The sequence below is a fragment of the Ictalurus punctatus genome, chromosome 20 (assembly GCF_001660625.3).
Source record: "Ictalurus punctatus breed USDA103 chromosome 20, Coco_2.0, whole genome shotgun sequence".
Taxonomy (NCBI): domain Eukaryota; kingdom Metazoa; phylum Chordata; class Actinopteri; order Siluriformes; family Ictaluridae; genus Ictalurus; species Ictalurus punctatus.
This window is the reverse complement of record NC_030435.2, coordinates 6,288,526-6,304,792: the sequence shown is the minus strand read 5'-3', so window position 1 is coordinate 6,304,792 and position 16,267 is coordinate 6,288,526. Positions and strand designations below refer to the sequence as shown.

General features: G+C 35.7%; 1 protein-coding gene across 2 annotated transcripts; it reads left to right on the top strand.

The window, feature by feature from the left end:
• The first annotated feature begins 2,379 nt into the window (after window positions 1–2,379).
• Window positions 2,380–15,928, top strand: LOC108280591 (cytochrome P450 2G1-like). Of its 2 annotated transcripts, NM_001329298.1 has the most exons (12): window positions 2,459–2,626; window positions 2,834–2,996; window positions 4,069–4,152; window positions 5,247–5,396; window positions 7,513–7,616; window positions 9,263–9,457; window positions 9,895–10,071; window positions 10,563–10,704; window positions 12,116–12,303; window positions 13,290–13,364; window positions 13,462–13,603; window positions 15,004–15,185. In NM_001329298.1, the coding sequence occupies exons 1-12, from the start codon at window positions 2,459–2,461 to the stop codon at window positions 15,183–15,185; spliced, it is 1,770 nt and encodes a 589-aa protein (NP_001316227.1). The 2 variants fall into 2 exon arrangements, with proteins under 2 accessions (XP_017351224.1, NP_001316227.1); XM_017495735.3 differs by lacking the exons at window positions 4,069–4,152; window positions 7,513–7,616; window positions 13,290–13,364 and having other exon boundaries at window positions 2,380–2,626; window positions 9,297–9,457; window positions 15,004–15,928.
• The last annotated feature ends 339 nt before the right edge of the window (window positions 15,929–16,267 follow it).

Sequence of the window (16,267 nt, the reverse complement as noted above, 5' to 3'; positions counted from 1 at the left end):
GCAGGTGCAGATAATGACATTTATTGAAGGAAACGTACTAAGAAACGAATACACTATGACAACTGGGAAACACACTGTGGCAAGAAACAAACACTGAGACATAAACAACATGAATCTAAGACTACTTGGCAGAATACTGTGGCAAAACTAAACATAAACTAAGAAGATCAAGAAACATGGAACACAGGGGTCTAAGACAACAAAAGACAAGCTAATGGTGCCGACAAGGACTATATATACACATGAGTGCTCATTAACCAAAACATGAATCAGGTGCAGGTGGTCATGTGACAACTAGAGCAGTGCAGTGGCTGATGGGAAGTGGATACGTGACACTAGGTCTTTTCATGCAGGAGTATACTGGCAATATGCTAGACTCCTATTAGATGTTTATGTTTTCAATGCTTGCCATCTTCTCATTCATGTGTCATCATATTACTCATCATAGTAGTCCTTTTTATTTTTCATTTTTAAATCGTCGCTTGCTTTATGTGACATACAGTATTTTATTTGACAGCAAAGAAAAATGCTGTTTACTTCTTCAGTCTGCATTTTTGTTTTTTGTTATTATATTTTTATTTACTGTAGGTATATTTGTTTACATCCTTTTGTAGTATTTTCCACCATAAAATTTTTGTTAAACCCCTTGAATTAAAGCTGAAAGTCTACACTTCAATCAGATATTGTTTTCTTGATTTCAAGTCTATTGTGGATGGTGTACAGAGGCAAAATTACAGAGGATATTTACATCTAGATATGTTAAGCACCTTTTGCTGCAGACCACATACACTCACAGAGCACTTTATTAGGAATACATGTACACTTACACATGAATGCAATTATCTAATCAGCTAATCGCGTGGCAGCAATGCAGTGCATAAAATCATGCAGATACAGGCCAGCAGCTTCAGGTAATGTTCACATCAAACATCGGAATGGGGATAAATTATGATGTGATTTTGACCACGGCATGATAGTTGGTTCCAGATTGGCTGGTTTGAGTATTTCTATAACTGATGATCTCCTGGGATTTTCACACACAACAGTCTTTAGAGTTTACTCAGAATGGTGCAATAAAAAAAAAAAAACATATAGTGGGTGGCAGTTCTACAGACAGAAATGCCTTGTTGACAAAAGACATCAATGGAGAATAGCCAGACTGGTTCGAGCTGAAAAAAAGCTACAGTAACTCAGATAATCACTCTATACAATTGTACAGGTTTTTTTTTTTTTTTTTTGATGATTACTCAATTTTAATTGTATAAAATGTCTGATGAAACCAGACAAATTTCGTTACATGTTAAGAGAACAATTCAGCACACCAAATGTCAGCTCAGTCGACCTTTCAATTCCTGAGAAACATTTATTTGAACCTAACACCACCCCCTTTCTATGACCACACCCCAACCTTCACAAAAGAACCTTGTACTAAAGATGACACTCAAGATTGGTTCAAGTCTAAATAACCAATCATATAACCAATATGTTTGAGTAAACCAGATTTGCCTTTTATATATTGATGTGCAGTGATCATATTGTTTAAAAATCTCAACATGTTTTGGATAATTACGGAGGGTCACACACTGTTGATGACTAAGTTAATACCAGATTTGTGAACATAGGCAAAAAAGTCTAGGACTAGTTCACAAAATAAGTTTTGCATATGATATACATGCAAATTGTTACAAATTTGAGTGTGCAAAGCTAAAATGTTTAAAAGGCAGTTTTTTTGAAATGCAGAACAATCAAGGTAAGAAAGAAATTTAACTGTACACCTTATTTCAAACAGATAGTCTTGTTTTTGTGTACACAATCATGAATAGCTCCCTCCTGTGGCCAATGTGAATCAGATTGCACGAGACAGTAAGCCGTCCTTTTCTAAACCTGTTCTACCATTCCAGTTTCAAGATTCTTGCTGAATGTTAATTGGCTATTGATGGCTATGTTTTTAAGTAATTAAGTCATCATCAAAAATCCCCTTATTTTATACTTATTTCAGATTTGTTTTTGATAAACCTGTGTTGTGTTTGCAATTGTTTGATATCGATGACAGCAGAGCATTTTAATAAAAGATCAAAACGTTACACAATAACGACAATTTTTCACAGCCTTCTTTACTCATATTTACCAGGGGTGCCAATATTAGTGATAGGAAATTTAGCTCAATATGTTACTTACAGTTAGAGGAATATCTTATAACTGATTATGTACATAAATGTTTCGCCATATGTTACTCCAACTCTCTAAATCTCACTTTTTCAATCAGTGAGCTGCACCCATTGAGGAGTACATGTGTACTCTAGATATAGTAGTCACATGGTTTACACATGTTTCAGCCCCTCCCATCTACTGATAAGCATATAAACTCAGCAAGTCCCTGCAGGAGAGCGCTTTAAGCAGAAGTGCGCAATAGATTCACAACTCAAAAAAGTGCAAATATTGTTTCTGAAGAAGAGCTATGGATATCTCCAGCACTTTACTTCTGCTGGGTTTAGTGATAGCTCTGTTAATATTGCTCAGATGGAGGAATCAGCCACATAATCTTCCTCCAGGACCTACAGCTTTGCCTCTACTTGGAAACATTCTTACCATGGACAACCGCGCTCCCTTTAAAACCTTTTTAAAGGTAAGCAGGATGGTGGCCCAATGGTGGCAGCTTGGTGGTGCTAGGGCTTGAGCCCCCAACTTTCTGATCAATAACCCAGAGCCTTAAACTTTGAGCCACTGCTGTCCCCTTTACAGTTTGTGAAGCAGAGTATTTGGTATTCTGTTTTTGGAAATCATTGTTTTAACCTATTCAGGATAAACTTGTAAAGTCTATCTCCTTTAACAGTGGAGTAAGACTTATGGTCCTGTGATGACGGTATATTTGGGAACCCAGAGAGTCCTTGTCCTGGTGGGCTATGACACAGTGAAAGAAGCCCTTGTTGACAACGCGGATGATTTTATTGGCAGAGCCCCTGTTCCATTCCTTCAGAAAATTGTGAAAGGCTATGGTAAGAAAGTAAACAAAATGTTAGCTATAAGACCTGTTTGTCCTCAGTCCACTGTCTATCATTCTGTCATTCCACAAACACAAAACTAGAGACCTATTACATGCCTAGAGCTTGTCAAATTGTGCTTTTACCATTTTAAACAGAACATAATGTATGTCACTAGCTAGTTATTCAGAAGTTATAACATTTGATAACAGGGGTGGAAAAAGTGCTGATAAATGATAGTTACATGAAGAATCAATAAAGTGTCAAAATCAGAAATCTGTAGCAAAACATTTTCTTACAGTGTAGTGCTGTGAAAAAGTATTTGTTCTGTTCTTGTGTATATCTCATACTAAATTGTTTCAGAAATTAAAACAAAATCTAATCTAAAAAAAGGAACCTGAATAAGCACAAAATAATTTTATATATTGAAGCAAAAAAAAGTTATCCAATACCAACTGGGCCTGTGTGAAAATGTATTTCCCCAGATCTATGGAACTGCATTCAAAATGGGGTTCAGTTGGTCTAAACACAAGCAGACCTAATTACTGCAAACCCTGTTCAATCAAATCAACACTTACATAGAACTTTTTCAACACCATGAAGATGGTTGAAAGGTCTTACCCAGTAAAACACTATGCCAACGTTGACAGAAATTCCAGAAATTATAAGGAAGAAGGTGATTGAAATACATCAGTCTGGGAATAGTTACAAAGCTATTTCAAAGGCTCTGGGACTCCAAATAACCACAGTGAGAGCCATTATCTCCAAATTAAAAAAAACTCGGCACAGTACTAAACCTTCCCAGAAGTGGCCAACCTTCCAAAATTCCTCCAAGAGCACAGCAACTACTCATCCAGCAAGTCACAAAAGAGCCAGGGACAACATCATAGGAACTACAGGCCTCCCTTGAATCAATAAAGGTCACTAAAAGCTAAAAATGATATCCATGGATTAATGTCGAGGTGAAAACTACTGCTAGCCCGGAAGAACATTAAGGCTCATCTGAATTTACCAAAACACAATTTGATGATCCTCAAACTTTTTGGGAGAATGTTCTGTGGACTGATGAGTTCAAAATGTTTGGAAGATGGGTCCTGTTACATCTGCCGTAAAACAAACACAGAATTCCACAAAAAGGACATCATACCTACAGTCGAGCATGGTGGTGGCGGTGTGATGATGTGGGGGTGCTTTGCTGCTTCAGGGCCTGGGCAACTTACAATAATTGAGGGGAAACTCAGGTGCAACTGGATTATGCAGCAAGACAATGATCCAAAGTATAGGAGTAAATCGTAGTCCTAAAAGTAAGTGAAAGACTGATCTCCAGTTATTGGAAGCATTCGGTTGCAGTTATTGCTGCTAAAGGTGGAACAAACAGAGTTTAAGTTTAAGGGGGCTATTTGCACATTGGTGATAGGTTTTGGATAACATTTTTTGCTTCAATAAAAAAAATAATAATAATAAAAAAAAAACTGTATTGTGTCTATACTCAAGTTGCCTGAGTTTTATGTTGTTTTATGTTGTTTTATGTTGTATTTCGTTTGAAGATCTAAAAATATTTAGTACGAGATATACACAAAAAAAGAAGAAATGAGGCAAATGTTTTCACAGGACTGTAAGTGAAAATAAAAAAGGTGCTACTTGTAGAAAGTAAATGTTTTTTAACCAATAAAATTAAGTTATGTCATGTCTTTATGTGAAAAGTAATGTTTATTGCTTATTTAAAAATGTTGCAAGATGATCTTTGTTTTAAAGCATGTATGCATTCAATCTCTGTAAGTTTGCAGATCATACACATTTAACGTTATGTAGTTTGTTAATTAATCCATTACAAGTAAAATATCATGGCGGGGAAAAAAAATATATTTACCATTAGCTAGAATCTGACTTCTTGTCTAGCTACTGTACTGTATTCCTATTGTAGCTACTGGAATCCATTATAATCTAACCTTTCATTAGCAAACAGACTAACTTGAATAAATATAGCCAGGTAGTGTTAGCAACTTAGTAAAACTTGCCTCAAATTAGATAAAGTTCATGTTTTCTAAGGAGGTGACACCTCATTACATATGCATTTTCGTTTACTCCACCATATTGCACTGTATTTTTACTGAGGTTGGGCCAGAGGTGTTGATCTTCATGTTTGGCAGTGCAGTGGCTTATCCATCCCAAAAAGCCCACAGATAGCTATAGCTTTAACTAGGCAATTCTGAATATATGTCTGATTCATTGGGTCACATTCATAACCCTCTCTTCATCTCTCAGGCATTGCAATCAGTAATGGAGAGCGCTGGCGTCAGCTCAGGAGGTTCACACTCACTACACTGAGAGATTTTGGCATGGGACGCAAGCGGATGGAGGGGTGGATACAGGAAGAAAGCGGACACTTGCTGGATACCATCAAGGAAACAAATTGTGAGTGGCCTAATTCATGTCATTTTTAATGAACCAAATATTGGTTAATGATTCTGGTTTAGTTGATCAAAAAGTATGTGAATGTGATTTTCTAGTAGTTATAGTTTAATCTGATGAAATAATTTTATAATCTTGATGATGTTCTGTTATTCATCCCAGCTGATTAAGTATGAAGAAGTGATGAAGTCCTTCAAATAAATGGCAAGGGTAGAGGTCCAAGCACAAATCAAGAATATTACTTCTTGGCATTCAAATAGTGTTTCATTGAGAACTAGGCAGCATTTTAATCTATGACTAATCTTTTTATAGCTAATGTTACTTACAATATTGCTTTACATCTATACTCGTTATATTTATTCTTAGATGTGGTTAAACTAGGAAAAATAGCACAAATTTGTCTGCTTATGTACACAGCTAGTTTATGCAGCTAACCTATAGCTAGCTTTAGTTAGTTAGTTTAGCTTTAGTTAGTCAGCTAGCTGTTGTTCAGGGAATAGTAGTGTGGCTATGTTAAAGTACTACAAGGTATGTTGTTATAGGAAAATAATCAACAGTGGGGTGGTGATGTCATGTTACCACCCCAAAGTTTCTCATTTTCAAAGAACAGCAAAATGTTTTGTTCCTCCACAGTAAATTTCCAAATACAATTTTTATATACAAAAGAATGAAACATCATACCCATTAATAAAACAACAAAAAAAATACAGCTCGTCATCCTACACCAGGGTTGTCCAATCTTATCCGGAAAGGGCCGGCGTGGGTGCAGGTTTTCATTCCAACCAAGCAGAAGCCAGTCCTGAGACTACTGAAAGCCAAGATCAGCTGATTAAACAGGTGGAATCAGGTGTGCCTCCTGCATGGTAGGAATGAAAACCTGCACCCTCACCAGCCCTTTCCGGATAAGATTGGACACCCCTATCCTACACAGAAACCTTGAAATGCTGTTTGCACTAGTTGAAAATGTAACAGAAGAGCCTTATGTCAGACTGATTCAAATTGCAGATACTAGAAAATATCACACTTAATTGTTTGAAAGGTTGGGGTTAGATACAGCGGTGCTGTTCACAGGTTTGTGAACACATTAGAATTTTCTACATTTCTGCATAAATATGACCTAAAACATCGTCAGATTTTCACACAAGTCCTAAAAGTAGGTAATCCTGTGGATTGGTGGAGAACAAACTCTTTAGAGATGGATTTGTAACCTTTTCCAGCCTGATGAGCATCAACAACTCGCTTTCTGTGGTCCTCAAAAATCTCCTTTGTTCGTGCCGTGATACACCTCCACAAATGTGTTGTGAAAATCAAACTGTGATAAATCCCTGTTCTTTAAACAAAACATGGCACTAATTCACACCTGATTGTCATCCCACTGATTGAAAACACCTAATTTCACCTTCAAATGAACTGCTAATCCAAGAGTTCACATACTTTTGCCACTCACAGATATGTAATATGGGACAATTTTCCTTAATAAATAAATGACCAAGTATAATATTTTTGTCTCATTTGTTTAATTGGGTTCTCTTTGTCTACTTTTGTGATTCTGTGAAAATCCGATGACGTTTTCTGCAGAAATGTAGAAAATTCAAGCACCACTGTGCTTGAAAGTTATATAAGCAGTTTGGGGCCAAATCTAAAGAACTATTTCATGGTAGACTTCAATTATGGAGATCCAATCTGTAGGTTGGAATAACTGAGGAAGAGTGGCAAACAGCTTGTTTAAAAACACAGACAGTGAGCACCCATTTGTGACTGCTTTAGTATAAACTGTTAAACAGACAATGCATCATCCCAGTCCACTTACATCACTTTAACTCCAATATTCCTGATATATGTTATAAATGTAAACAAAAGCAGGGAATTTAGCTCCACTTTATGTGGGATTATACAAGAATCAACTGTTTCTGGGTAAAAAAAAAAATACTGGCGATAATAAGTCAAATGATTGGTAAAGTGAGACCTCTTGACCCCAAGCTGTGTATATTGCACATTTATACTTTGAACTTTAAAATGACCAAATATGAAGGATCGTTGTTACCTCTTCGCTTGCTGGAGGTTAGACATGTAATTGCCTGCTCTTGGAAAAAAAGAAGAATGTCTTGGGGTTCCTCAGTGGATAAATGGGATGACTTCAAGTCTTGCCTTGGAAAAGATTCTTTAATGAAAAACAAACTTCATATATCTTGGTCCATTTGGAAAATGTTTTATGACTTGGTGGTAAGTATTTTATGGACTTGATAGGTAGTGGAAGTATATAAACAATTAAAGTTTAATACTGTTTTTGTACATGGAGAAAGGTTTTATTCTTTTTTTTTTTTTTTAAATATAAGTTTAATATTATTATTTATTTGTATTTGGTTACAATGAAAAATACCAATTACTGTATATAGTTTATGGTCTTCATAATGTTTGATAAAATATTTTTTACAAATGTAGATACTGGAGATTTCTCCAGAAAACATTAAATAAACATTTACATAAACATCAACAATTACATGATGTTCTTTGTTAGATAACAGTGCATTTTAAAAATATGGTTTAGATGATTTAAACTTATTAAAGCAAGCACATCCTGTGATTTGCCTTGCAGCCAACATTATTATAAAAGCTGCTTTTAGAGAGAAAAATAAATAAATAAATACATAATAAAATAAATAAAAAAGCAACACCTTCTGGCCAATCAGAGTCCAGAACAGTGCTCTGATTCTATTAAATAACTAATAAATAACTACTTAGTTATAGACATAGCAACAGTTTGGTCCATTATTTGTTAAACTTTTGAAATCTATTACTGAACAGAATTATGGGCTTACTTATATGCAATACTATTCTAAAATTATAATCCAAAATCAATTTTAATTGAAGCAGTCATTTGATAACTAGTGGACAAATGCTGCACAAAATCGGAGCCTACCTGGAAAGCTGTCATCTGACTGGAATGCACAAAAAATGTATTGAACTGGTTGACGAGAGAGGTTTAAAATTTGCTTACAATCCCAGTTCCAAAAAAGTTGGGATGCTGTGTAAAATGTAAATAAAAAATGAATGCAATGATTTGCAAATCTCATAAACCCATGTGTTATTCACAATAGAACATAAGAGAAAACATAACATTTTTAAACTGAGTAAATGTATCATTTTAAGAAAAAAAAAAAAGGTCCAGGTTTAACACAAGCACTTAAAAATTCAGGAAGAGAAAATGCAGACAGAAATTTTGTATATTTTATGTATATTATGCTCCTAAGGTTAATTGTGTGCACAACTTGAGACACTAAACCCATGAGACACTAGATCAAGGTCATGGAATTATAATGTGTGCATGTAAGCTGTTTTATAATGCATTCATTCTGCTATTTTGAACATTACTGAATTAATAAAATAGTGTCAATGATTTTGTTAACTCTGTGTGCTCTCCTGTAAAGCAAACATACTGAGGATAAGCTGCCCAACCTTATATCTGCTATGATTTCAGCTTATATTACAACCCCAATGCTGAAAGGTATATACAGGTTTTAGAGCAACATATGCTTCCATCCATATTCCATGCCATATTTACTTCTGAGAGACCCTGCCCCTCTAAGATACTCTTTTTTTATACTCAATCATGTTACTTACCTGTTGCTAATTAACCAAATTAGTTGCAAAATGTTCCTTCCGCTGTATATTTTTAGTAAAACTTACTTTTCCAGCCTTTTGTCACTTTTTAGAGACGTGTTGTGGCCATCAAATTAATTTTTTTCTTAAAATAGTACATTTACTCACCTTAAACATTTGAAAAGTATTCAATGTTCTATTGTGAATAACATATGGGTTTATAAGATTTGCAAATCATTGCATTCTGTTTTTATATATATTTTACACAGCGTCCCAACATTTTGGGGGTTGTATTTCTTGTAGCTTCTCCAGTTGACCCCACGTTCTACCTGAGCAGAGCCGTGTCCAACATCATCTGCGCACTGGTGTTTGGTGAACGCTTCAGTTATGAAGATTGTCACTTCCTGCGTCTGCTCCAGGTCTTCACTGGAGTACTGCAGTTTGGCAGCAGCACATGGGGACAGGTACGACACAATGGATTTCTTAGAGAAGCTGATGAGACAATTCATGCAAACCTTCAAAACCTCAGGAAAATAAGGAACACATTGTTGCAATCATCATTCTTCAACCATCATATCTCTCATATCCAAGTTCAGTGGTGCATTAATTTTCCTTAAAATAGAAAGTGATTTTTCCTAATATAAAACTTTTCTTTAGAGCTAAATGTTCTATGCTCAGCATAAAAATATCAAATAAGTTCAATTTATATTGACTTTTACAGTTACACATCAAAATGTTAATATTAGTCATATCACACGACTCGTATGGTCTAAATTGTAATAGTATTAACAAAAATAATGAAATAATAAAATACCTAAATAAATGACTGGCAGTGGAATGTCCTTTGCTGAGTTTTGAAACAGAACACTTTTTAACTACATTTCTACTGCATATTTTACAGTTGTATAATATCTTTCCATGGCTAATTGAGCTACTTCCTGGTAAGCATCGCAAAGTTATGAACGATGTGGATGAAGTCATGGACTTTTCTAGGGGCAAAGTACAAGAGCACAAGGACAGTTTGGACCCCGATAACCCACGAGACTTCATCGACTGCTTCCTGATCCGACTCAAACAGGTAAGCAAACCTTTTCACTACTTTTCTTTATTTTATTTCCGGTTTCATCCAGTAAAAGTAGATAAGTATAGTGATGGGATGATCAAGCATTTCACCTCCAAAATTGGACTGATTACAGGCTGCATTCAGAGTTGAGTTACTTGTGTGCAGTGAGGTTTTAAACTCCAGATGTACACACATTAGCACGGTTCATGTTGTACAAGATTCTACTAAAGAAAAATCTGGTGACTGTGAAGGTGTGAACTATAGTTATAGTCTGTACAGCAGACTATGACTATAATCTGAATGGGGAGCGCACAAAAGTGGTGTTTAACTGAATATGAGTATCTCTATCATAACTTCTGGTCTTAAAACGCCAACTCTTAATAGGGCCCTACTTGAATATGTTTGCTGATAGTCAATGTATTGTAGGTCAGATTTTTATGAAGTGATTACATATCAGTAACCATTTTATATAGGTTTACCATAGGCAACTTTTATTTTTCCAACAGGAAAAGGACAATCCCAATACGGAGTTTCACTATGAAAATTTGATAGCCACTGTCTTAAACTTATTCCTGGCTGGGACTGAGTCCACAAGCACTACTATCAGATATGCTCTCATGTTACTGATCAAGCACCCTGAAATACAGAGTAAGACCAACCAGAAACATATTTGTACTGAAATAACAATATTAAATGATTCTGATTTTCCAATAAATATTTTTAATTAAAAACAAACAAACCAATAATCCATTACATTTTTGGAGTTTAATATGTACACACACCATCCACTTCATTAGAAACACCCGTACACATTCTTATTGATGCAATAAGCATCAGCCAATCATGTTGCAGCATATAATCATGCCAAAATAGATCATGAGTGTAAGTTAAGTTTCACATCAAACATCAGGAAGTGGAAAAATTAGATCTTACTGACTTTGACTGCGGCATGGTCGTTAGTGCTGGACATTCTGGTTTGAGTATTTTAGAAATTGCTGATTTTCTCAGATTTTCATCTACAGCAGTCTAGAGATTTCACAGAATAGTGAAAAAAAACCCATCCAGGTTCCTGTTCTTGTCTGAAAGGAGTGGATCCTGATGTGGTCTTTGGCTGTAGTTGTGCATCCTCCTCAAGGTTCAACATACTGTGCATTTTGAGATGTTTTTCTGCTCAGCACAGTTGTAAAGAACAGTTATTTGAATTACTTCCTGTCAGCTAGAACAAGTCTGACCATTTTCCTCTGACCTCACTGATTAACAAGCCATTTCTGCCCACTGGAATTTTTTTCTGCACCATACTTTATAAACTCAAGAGTCTGTTGTGTGTGAAAATGTCATCAGAAATGCAGTTCCTGAGATACTCAAACCAGTCTACCTAGCACCAGCAAATCACTGAGAGTACATTTTCCCCCACTCTGATGTTTGATGTAAACATTAACTGAAGCTCTAGACCTGTATCTGCATGATTTTAAGAATTGTGCTGCTGCCACATGATTGGCTGATTGAACAATTGCATGATTGTACAGGTGTTCCTAATAATGTGGGAGATTATTGTATAAATCAAGGGTCTTGCATTTGCAAACATTCAGTATTCAGTTTAACTTCAGAAATGAGAACTTGGGGTTTGTGGTTTAAATATGATAGCCATCCGAGGGATTTACACAGTTTCCCTGTTATCCAGAATGTTTTAAAATCCCATTTAAAATTCATTCCAATATTATTCATTTTTAAAATGGAAAGGTTATTAAATTTTAAATTCTACAAGGTCTCTTAACAAACTGGACATTTATAGTACATCGTTATTATGTATTCATATAAAAAAAATGTAAATGAACAAATATTTGGGAAACTATAAAATGTCTAATGCTAACAATCCTATGTTCATGCTAATTTTGTGTACAGCACATGAAACATAATCAGTAACAACAGGAAAATGTATAAAACAGCAGCAATACTCATAATTCCCTAGTGCTGTTTGTTCTTATACAAATTAGTAGGAGTTGCAGAGTACATCGTTATATACTGTACACAATACTGACTGCTCGTTCCATTTTCTCAGCTTGCATGCAGAAAGAGATCGACACTGTGATTGGACGAGAGAGAAGCCCTTCATTGGAAGACAGGAAGTCCCTCCCATTTACTGATGCAGTAATCCATGAAGTGCAGCGTTATATCGATCTCGTGCCGCTCAATGTTCCTCATTACACCACACATCAGATTACATTCAGAGGCTACACAATTCCAAAGGTAATGATGAACAAATTACTGAAACACACAAAAGCAGTTTGTTTAGAAATTTTTAAAAACATTTAAAACTTCTACACTATTGGACCAAAAACAGGTCAAAATGTGTGATTCAGTCCACAAATTATTTCTACACTAGGCTTGATGGAATTTTGTTACAGATTTGTCAATAAATGTGCCCAAGAACTTTAAGAGGCAATTTGACTGGCATGGCAGATGACCAATCACAGACATTTTCTTGTAGGCCTTCAGCAAAAATGCAAGGCTATCATTTTAAACACTACTTACTATGTAAACTTTTCCCCCCAGCAGTCTATTGTCTATATTGTGCCAGGAAACACTAATTGTTACCACGGCGTTCAAAAGTTTGTAATTCCTCTAGAAACCTGTGCATGGAAGTGTGTATACACAGGAGAATCAGATTGCTTCCTTCAAGATCCTCACATTTATGGCCAGAAAAAGTGTGCAAATCAGGCTGAGACAAGCTTGTGCTATATAGAGATTTTACTGTGTCTGCATTATTTTACACTGCCACCATATCCTTATTATGACCTTTATTATATTATATTATATTATATTATATTATATTATATTATATTATATTATTATGTTATACACAATTTACATCCCCAATTCCAAAAAAGTTGGGACAGTATGGAAAATGCAAAAAAAGAGAGAGTCATTTGAAAATTCAATTCACCCTGTATTATATTGAAAACACATTATTAACAAATTATTTAATGTTTTACTTTGTGAATTTTTTTTTTTTTATTATTTTTTATTTATTTTTTTTTTTTAATAATACACTCATTTCAAATCTGATGACTGCAACAAACTCCAAAAAAGTTGGGACAGTCGACTGTTTACCACTGTGTAACATCACCTTTTCTTTTAATAACACTTATTCAGCATTTGGACACTGAAGACACCAGTTAGTTAAGTTTAGCATGCAGAATTTTCCCCCATTCATCCATTATGTATTTCTTCAGCTGCATAACTGTATGGGGTCTTCGTTGCCTTATTTTGCACTTCATAATGCACCACACATTCTCAATGGGAGACAGGTCAGGACTACAGGCAGGCCATGCTAGCACCCACACTCTCTGCTTACACAACCATGCCCATGTAGATTTGGTAAACATTTCAGTAAATCTCTTGCAGGACACAGTAATCTTGCCCTTGCTTCACTCTGTTCTGAGGGATGAGGAACACTGGGAGAAGCCCTGGTCATTTGACCCAAGACATTTTTTGGACAAAAATGGCAACTTTAAAAAGCACCCTGCATTCCTGCCTTTTTCTGCAGGTGAGAACTGTCATTATTCACCAGTACACAGTTTAACAAGGACACACAGTCATTAATGTATGCAATCCCAAAACAACTTTCTCAAGTTGTATCTCATCACTTGCAGTAGTTTTCTGTCTATACTATATATAAGGGACATGGTGGCTTAGTGGTTAGCACATCATGTCTCCATGGTTGGGGGTTCAAAACCTGCCTCTGCCCTGTGTGCATGGAGATGCACATGATTCGGGGGTTTTCTGTAGGTACTGCCTCCAAAGACGTGCACTATAGGCTGATTGACAATTCCAAATTGTCTTAAGTGTGTGAATGTGTGTGCAATGAGTTGGAACCTTGTCCATGGTGTCCCCCACCTTGAGTTCCCTGGGATAGGCTCCAGCATCCACCGTGACCCTGTGTAGAATTGGCAGAAAATGTAAAAACAAAACAAAAAAATGGTTCATGAACTTTGCAATAATTCATATACTATGTACTGTAAATAACTTTAAACTGATGCATTCTTGTGGTGCTTCAGCTAGCGAACATGGCATTGTATATACTGTCACCTTCTACACTCTAAAAATAAAATCATACAGTGAAAGATAGAAATTAATTTCTGTTGTCCTTTTTTGACAGTAAAATGTCAGATTATATGCATATGAAGTGCTCTGGCATAAATATATATACTACTACTACTGCTGCTACTGTGTCTGTGCTATGATTGTGATATGTTTATGTGCAAACCGATAGGGCTCTAGGTTATAACTTATTGCTTTAAAACTATGCAGAGTTAGAAACTCCTCAACACAGATGTACTTCAAGGCATTCAAATTAAGATTAATTTATTATGTTGTCTATTTTTGTCATTCATAACTCTCTTATATTATATATCTCTGATTACACACACACACACACACAATGCACAGTCACCAACATAGCCTTTGCACTGCTTTGCACTGATGCTTTCATTGATATTCAGGCTGATTATTAACCACAAGTCAATTAATATGGTAGTGAGTGTTTTCCAAAGCCAGGGTAATCTCTGTCAGTGTGATCTTGTCAAATATTGATAAGGTCAATTTTTACACGTGTATATAGTGGGACATAAAGTAAATTGTCCAGGAATAAAAGTGACTATTTACTTTATTTCCCACTATACTGTATAAATGTAAAAATGGAACTTACTTGATCAATCAAGATCTTCAGGTGAGGAAAAATCGAATCTCAAAAATACACGTTATAGGTTTCTGTACTCTGCACACAGACACATACAGTGTCAGTACTACAAGACCAGGTCAAAACTATACAATGACAACGATGTAGTTTGTAGCTCCACAAGTGTAGAATGTATACAACAGAATCAGGACGAACTACATAACATAGTGTAATGCAATGCTGACTTGACTTGCCCTTCCTTCATGCAGGCAAGAGGTCCTGTGTGGGCGAGTCTCTGGCGCGTATGGAGCTATTTATTTTCCTGGTGTCTCTGCTGCAACATTTCACCTTTACCACACCTGGAGGACCTGAGAGCGTGGACTGCACTCCTGAAATCAGTGGCTTTGCCAACCTGCCTCGCAAATACCAACTTATTGCTACCCCCCGCTGAACTAAGATTACTGCAGGCAGACAGTTCAGTCTTAATGCAATTACTAGTGCAAAGATTGTAGCCTAAACTCATCTCGCATAGATTTTCATGGATTTAAAGAACCCGAGATAATATTTGTTTATATACCATACAAGCATATTTAGGAATGAATGTTATGTTTTGAGTAAGGAATAATTGATGAAGTTCCGTGGTAATGCATTACACCTATTTTCTAATAATTCAATGGACCTGAGTCAAGTATTCCACTTATAGCACAGTCACCACACCTCTAGACATTGTTCAGCTGTTTAAGTTTAAGACATTTGTCAGGTTTTTGTCCTTAAAACGCTCTTGTGTTTGGAACTAATTTATGACACATCCCATCTTAAGCCTCCGTTGCTAATTCCAAAACGTCATTTTAGAGCTACTGAAGGAGGCTTGAGCCATTGATATGCATTAGAGAGAGAGAGAGAGAGAGAGAGAGAGAGAGAGAGAGAGAGAGAGAGAGTGAAGGATATAAAGTGTAATCAATGTGTGTAACTACAAAGTTTACTATTGTTTGGATATGTTAATCAGGTATAATCCGGTATGTATACCCAACAGTTAAGAATTACTTGTGGGAAGCATTATCTAAACTCATAGTACATTTGTTGATCAAGTTATAATCTAAGTGTGTATTGAGCTAGAATAATTCTTTGTCAGTCCGTACCTCTATGCACAGCAGGCCTAATTTAAAACTATAAAACACATTCTAACAAGTGGTATTCAAAGTGTGAACATTAAGTGCTTTGTGTTTGTATAAAGCAACTTCACTCTATGGCAGTAAATTAAGAACCTTGTGTTAGTCTAAAAAAGCTTCACTTTGTGGCAATGAAAAAGCAATTAGGCTTTTGTCTGAAACGTTCTGTTTCACTGGAAGTTTTGTGCACTATACTGAACTTTTACCATCTCTACATATACAGTATATTCATACTGATTGTATGCTTGTTTTAGCACATATTATTTTTAGATGTTACTTATAGATGTAAATTACCCATTGAAGCTGTTTTTTTGTGTGACCTGGATTCTTCTGAACATGCCAATATTGTGTATGACCTACACTG

Excerpts from the sequence above, each read along its gene's own strand:
- LOC108280591 (NM_001329298.1), top strand. The coding sequence starts at position 2,459 with ATGGATATCTCCAGCACTTTACTTCTGCTGGGTTTAGTGATAGCTCTG. Across the intron at positions 5,397-7,512 it reads TACCATCAAGGAAACAAATT|TGGATAAATGGGATGACTTC; the intron begins GTGAGTGGCCTA and ends GGGGTTCCTCAG. Across the intron at positions 12,304-13,289 it reads GAGGCTACACAATTCCAAAG|CTGCATAACTGTATGGGGTC; the intron begins GTAATGATGAAC and ends GTATTTCTTCAG.